This window comes from Austrofundulus limnaeus, unplaced genomic scaffold (genome assembly GCF_001266775.1).
Source record: "Austrofundulus limnaeus strain Quisiro unplaced genomic scaffold, Austrofundulus_limnaeus-1.0 Scaffold564, whole genome shotgun sequence".
NCBI lineage: Eukaryota > Metazoa > Chordata > Actinopteri > Cyprinodontiformes > Rivulidae > Austrofundulus > Austrofundulus limnaeus.
The window spans coordinates 288,506-295,318 of record NW_013952966.1 but is presented as its reverse complement, the minus strand read 5'-3'; the positions used below and the strand labels follow the sequence as shown (position 1 = coordinate 295,318).

At 42.1% G+C, this 6,813-nt stretch overlaps 1 protein-coding gene across 1 annotated transcript in view; it reads left to right on the top strand.

The window, feature by feature from the left end:
- Positions 1–284: 284 nt before the first annotated feature.
- The window catches only part of samm50l (sorting and assembly machinery component 50 homolog, like), a gene marked incomplete at both ends in the record, with an annotated part of 20,787 nt that continues 14,258 nt past the window's right edge, over positions 285–6,813 (top strand). Inside the window, 7 exon segments of the mRNA XM_014026529.1 lie at positions 285–386; positions 2,604–2,691; positions 2,820–2,926; positions 3,033–3,163; positions 6,074–6,161; positions 6,247–6,375; positions 6,500–6,571. Coding sequence (XP_013881983.1) covers positions 285–386; positions 2,604–2,691; positions 2,820–2,926; positions 3,033–3,163; positions 6,074–6,161; positions 6,247–6,375; positions 6,500–6,571 — 717 coding nt within the window.

The window sequence follows — 6,813 nt, the reverse complement described above, 5'->3', positions numbered from 1 at the left end:
CCTGAGAGTTTGGGCTCTTTTTATATATTTTGTTTGGGAACTGACAGAGACAACTAGTACCTAGATTGTTAAAATTCAATAAAAAAAAATAATGAGTTAAAAATTATATACATTTTAAGAAGTTATGCAATGTGGCAGAGTCCCTCTCCCCGCTACCTCTCAGGAGCCCTAATGGTCATAAAGTGAAAGAACAAGACAAAGGTTAGAAAGCCTTTAAAAAAAGAGCGTCATGAATGTGACAGAGATGTGTTTATGCTGTCTTGTTTGTTGTTGTTTGATTGCAGGTAGTTGTCCAGCATGTCAACATCCAGGGTCTGGGGAGAACCAAAGAAGACCTGCTTGGTTATGAGATCTCTGATGTTTTCCATGCCAAAAATCTGATAGATGTAAGCAGCTGTTCTATGACTCTACATTGTTTTCATTGATGCCATCAAATTCATCACATCAGTGCTCTGCAGAAACAGTCCCCAAATGACAGATTGTGTTCTGAAGTCTTATCTGGACCCTCAATAGAATATTTTTATTATATTCTCTCTGGTTTACACTCCCTCTGTAGAGAAAAAACAGTCTGCTGAGAGGTAAAAGCCTGAAAAATATATCGGAATGAAGAAAACAATCAGCATGACAGTTGTAGAGAAAAGTTTAAAAGGAAAATAGAGGCCTTTTTTTAATCCAAACTGATTTTTTTTTCCTGTGGAGAGTTTTAAATGCCCCTTCAATTCTATTGAAGCTGGGACTTTGTGTAAAACATAAACAAAAACAAACAGAATACAATGATGTGCAAATCCTTTTCAACCTATGTTCAATTAAATACACTGCAAAGACGAGGTATTTAATGTTCATATGGATAACATATTTTTTATATTTTGTTTTTTGAATTAGATGCTGCAACATGTTCTAAAAAATCTGAGACAGGGTCATGTTTACCACTGTGTTGCATCACATTTTGTTTTAACAACAACAAGTGTTTGTGAACTGAGGATGCTAATTGTTGAAGCTTTGTAAGRYAATTCTTTCATTCTTGCTTGATGAACAACTTCAGCTGCTCAGCAGTCTGGGGTCTCTTCATAATGCTCCACACATTTTCAATGGGAGACAGGTCTGGACTGCAAGCAGGCTTATCTAGTACTGGAACACATGCAGAATGTGTCTTCATTGTCTTGCAGGACGTCCCTGAAAAAGACGTGTCTTGAATGGCAGCGTATGTTTCTACAAAACCTGGATGTAGCTTTCAGCATCAATGGTGTCTTCACTAGGGATGGGTACCTTTGACGTTTGAATTGATTCAGTACCAATATCKGGTACCTGGGAATTGGCACCGGTACTTAACGGTACCAATTTTCGGTACTTTGTGTGTATTGTTTTTTAATAATAAACTCTTTTTTATTTAACATATTTCTCAATATATAAAATTAACAAATATCTAGATAACATCCGACTCTTTGTATAGTATCATCAGTTGTGTAACTTATTTCTTTAAAGTGCAAACTCTTAAAAACAAGACTGTTTTGTCTTATTTCACAAATTAAAATCCAGCTCCACGTGTTTCTATTGATGTCATTTACCCYCTAGAAAAWTTGTGTGATGGAGGTCCATGGAAGGCAAATAAGTCTATATCAAAAAGCAAAAGAAGATTGAGTTAAAATAAATAAAAGCTATTCAAGCTATGTTTTGAGCATCCAAAATGCTCCAACACTTCAAGTTGGCTGCTTGTGCTCTTTCAGGTCAGARGTGTTCAAACTGTCGGGAAGCTCCTCTGCTGTTTTCCTCTGTCGGTCTCTGTTTAATGGTGGATGAAATAAAGWAAGTGGCGGTACTTTATTTACTTTGAGCAAGTGAACGTCGTGCTCACAAGATAATTAAATCCACCAGATAATTCAGAGGCGGTCTGTTCGGCGAGTTTTACTCCAGAAGCTGCGAGGCTTTCATGCTACGTTCAGACCGAGCTCTGTTTACTGAACCAGAGGCTGCTGATGTCATTACGCTTTTGCGTGATGCTGCGTTCAGGACCAGCATGGAAAACTCATCACTCTTATGCCAAACCAGTCGCAATGATGCGTTTAGGTACCGAAACATGGTACCGTTTGATGTTATGTGAATAGATACTCGGTAGTACCGACAGAATTCGGCCTGTGCATCAAAAAGTATTGAATTCAGTACCCATCCCTAGTCTTCACACATGTGACAGTTACCCATTCCTAATACACCCCCATACCATCAGAGAGGCTGACTTTTGYACTTTGTGCTCATAACAGGACCTGTGAGACCACAGGGCACTTTTCCACTTTGTGTCAGTCCATCTCAGATGACCTCAGGTTCAGAGAAGCTGGCAGTGTTTCTGGGTGTTGTTGATGGACTGTAGATGATAAAAAAAAAATCTAATTTTAATATTTAGGTTGGTCACTTCTCAACCAACATAGCTAGAGAGTAAATGGTTGTCTGTGTGGAACAATGTTAGCATAGCTTAGCTACAGATGACTCCTCTCCTCCAACAGCCTCTGGAATTCTTCTTCTCAGCTTTAGATAACTAGACTAACTAGAAAAACAGATGGTGCGCTTTAGGTATGACTTCTTTTGTGTAGTAAAGCAAAGATCTGCTGTAGGTGATGAAGAGAGCTCATACGGCCAGACAGAAGCTTCTTCGGCTGGGAATCTTCAAAGAAGTGGAGGTTCTCATTGATACATCTGAAGGTAACCAGTTCGGACCCTCTGCCTTAAACTCATTAAAAACATCTGCTCTTCTGTGCTCAAAGTAGCACTTATAACTGTACAGTCTGGCTAAATATGCAATCTTTTTTTGCTTGACTTCCCCTCCTCAGGTGCAGATGCCCTACCCAATGGTTTGGATGTCACTTTTGAAGTGACAGAGATCAAAAGGCTAACAGGAAGTTACAACACAATGGTTGGCAACAATGAAGGAAGCATGGTGAGTAAAAACAACTGTAAACGTTCTGTTAAGTATATCTGGAAACCCTCCTGTGCAATGACCAAAATGAAGCTGTGTGTGAAATCATCTAATTTATGTCTTCTAGGTCCTGGGTTTGAAGCTTCCCAATGCGTTTGGCCGAGCTGAGAAGCTCACCTTTCAGTTCTCCTATGGGACAAAGGAGACAGCCTACGGTCTGTCATTCTTCAAACCACAACCTGGATTCTTTGAACGCAAGTATGTCCACAATGCAGATCTCACACTTGCATGTCAATTAAACTGCTCCCCAATTAAACTGTGAAGGTCAGTCCTTCGTAAAGCATCACTCCTTGTTCTACAGACACAGACCCTGCTGCATAGGTCCTTATATTGAGTTGTAAGTCTCCTGTTATTTAACAAGACTTTTCATAGAAAAGTGATCAACAGTGAACCTTAATTTCTTCTGCTACCACTATCTTTTGTTTTTTAGTGTTTTAATGTGACCTTAAATTAAGGACACAATCAAGGGCAACTAAATGTTTCTCTATGAAATTCAACACTCCTATAAGAAGCCTAAGGCCGGTCATTTAATTTTTTGCATAAACCAGCTTTAGACCTACCAATATCCAAAGACCACTTTAATGCAACTGCCTAAAAAAATACCCCACAATGATGGCAATTATTAAAAAAATAAAAAGAAAGACATTGTTCTTATGTTTAACGTCAGATTCTGCTGGAAGGTTTTGAACAGTAAGGATCTTCCCTACCTTCAGGTAAGGCTCCTTAATAATGAATGATGACCACCCCTGTGCAACATGAAAAACAATCAACCAGAATATGGATGGTCTTTAAATTGTGTTGGCAAGTTCTTTAGGTGTGTATTTCAAAAGCATTGGGTTCCTTCTTATTTGTGAAAGATCATGTTAGGTCATGGAAGGTTTTGAGCATGCCTAAAAACCACCATCGTAAAATCCATCCATACTGCTGGTGCCTATCTCCAGCAAACTGCCTATAAGTCTATAAAAGCAACCGGCCTGGTGGTCCCCACAGTTATCTGGTCTCCACAAGGCAGTAAGAGGTACTGTAAATGGCAAAGATACAGATCCCAAACAAGCTAAGCCAGGTTAGATCAGTACGCACAGTCACTGTAAAAGTGTTTTAAGGTAGTGTAAGAGACTTTCTTGGTCAAAGTTTTGTGAAGATGTTAAAAGGTCTAGTGCCTCTTCTAAGCTTTATAAGCTTCTCAGAAAGTATCGCCTTTTGGCATAGCTCTCGCTTCACTGATCACCCACTCCATTCTTCCCTCATTTGTGAACAAGGCCCTGAGAGGATCTCTTCCTCTGGCTCAAGACCATGGTCTCGGATTTGGAAGGACTGATCCTCATCCTGGCCTCTTCAAACTCTGCTGCAAAGTGCTCTAGCAAAAACTGGAGATCACGATCCGATGAAGCCAATAGGATCACATCATCTGCAAAAAGCAGAGATGCAATCCTAAGGCCACCAAAACGGATCCCCTCAATACCATGGCTGCACCTAGTAATTCTGTCCATAAAAGTTGTGAACAGAAATGGTGACAAAGGGCAACCTTGTCATCAAGAGAGTCCAACTCTCACTGGAAATGAGCCTGACTTACTGCCGGCAATGCAGACCAAGCTCTGACACCGGTTGTACAGGGACCTAACAGCCCGTATCAATGGGTCTGGTATCCCATACTCCCGGAGTACCCCCCACAGGACTCCCATGCACCCTCCAGGACCCTGCTGAGGGTGTAGAGCTGGTCCGGTACACATAGACCAGAACGAAAACCACACTGCTCTTCCGAATCTGAGATTTGACTACCCAGAGGACCCTTCTCTCTATGACCACTGAATAGACCTTACCAGGGAGGATCAGATGTGTCATCCTCCTGTAGTTGGAGCACACTCTGCGGACCTCCTTTTTAAATAGGGGGACCACCACCCCGATCTGCCATTCCAGGGGAACTGCCCCCGATGTCCACACAAAATTGCAGAGTAGCATCAACCAATGCAACCCTGCAACATCCAGAGACTTAAGGAACTTCAGACAAATCTCATCCACCTCATTGACCTTGGCACCAGAGATTGGAGAGCCCGACCCAGGGTCCTCAGGCTCTGCTTTCTCATTGGAAGATGTGCTGGTGGGATTGAGGTCTTCGAAGCATTCTGACCACCGACCCACAACATCATGAGACTCCTGGGAACTGCTGGGAACATCTGTCAGGGTCTGCGTCAGACTGAGCTTTTACTCCCTCCTCCGGGAGAGCTTTGAACACATTCTGGGGGAGATGGGGGACATTGAGTCCAAGTGAGCCATTGTCCATGCCTCCATGGTTGAGGTGGCCCCATTGTTGGTGCCTGTCATGGCTTCAGCCCTCAAACCCACTGGTGGACACCGGTGGTGAGGGATGTGTTCAGGGTGAAGGAGGAGTCCTATCGAGTCTTTTTGGCCTGTGGGACTTTGGAAGAAGCTGATGGGTACCGGCAGTCTAAGCGGTCTCGGGTGGTCACTGAGGCAAAAACCCGGGTGTGGGAGGAGTTTGGAGAGGCCATGGAGAACGGCTTCTGTATGGCTTCGAGGTGATTCTGGTCCACCATACAACTTCTCAAGGGGGTAAAACAGTTCAACACTAACACAGTTTATGGTGGGGATGGTGCACTGCTGACCTCAGGCTTTGGTGCCATTGTAGGTATATATGATAGTACTGTCATGGGAATATTCTGATGATGATTATAGTGTGCTGAGGATGCAGGAGAGAGTCGCTGGGACACCGAAAATCAGGAAAAAATTATTTTGTTATTTCTACAAGTGTAGCAGAGTCGTGATTGCCTTCTGTCTGAAATAGGTTTTCCAAATTTGCTCCAGTCCAACTATATTTGACATGTAACATCACATTCTAACAGGTGGGGTAGAAGAACACATCAGGGTCATCATTCATTGTGAAAGGAGCCTCAGATACCAATTACTCAATCCTGCCACCGAATCCCAATTATTAAAATCCAAACTTGTGAACTGTATTTAAAGTTTTCATTCAGATTTTAAGGCCCTGATTTTGAGCTGAGTATAAAACTGGAAAAAAAGTAACTGAACTGTGTCAATGTTAGATTTTTAAAACTGCATCTTTCTTAATTGAAATGCCCTTGTTTTCAGCCTCACCCTCAACATGTATAAAGTAACCGGGCAGTTTCCTTGGAGCTCCTTGAAGGAGACAGACAGAGGCGTGTCTGCTGAGCTAAATGTAAGAGGCTGTGCTTGTGTGGCACTTCCAAATATCCTGAATCTCAGTATTCTAGTTCTCTGACACATTTCTGTGTTTTCTGCAGTTTCCTCTTGGTATGACCAACCACACATTGAAGTGGGAGGGAGTATGGAGGGAGCTGGGCTGCCTGGCACGCAGTGCTTCCTTTGCTGTGCGAGAGGAGAGTGGACACTCCCTCAAGTCTGCACTTTCAGTATGACATGAAGGGTCTTTCTGCTATAAAATCATAGGGTTTTTTTGTACCACATTTACCATTGATATGGAGAATTGTAAGCTTCACGTTGGTTCAAAACAATCCCTGTTTGTTTTGTTTGCAGCACACTATGTCAATCGATTCAAGAAATTCTGCAATCTTTCCCAGCAGAGGTGCCTTACTACGCATCAACCAGGTCAGAGTGCAACAAGTGTACTCATGCATAATTGTGTTCTCTTGTTTTCGGGACACGCGTATAAAATGTCTTACAACCGAGCATTGAATGTTTTGTGTTTTTCACAAACACAAACTTATAGTTTTATTGAAACAAATGGAACAAATGAAAGGTTAGCTGTGGTGGTTAGTAGGGCTGTGTATTGGCAAGAATTTGGCGATACGATACATATCATGACAGAGGGGTCACGATACGATATATCC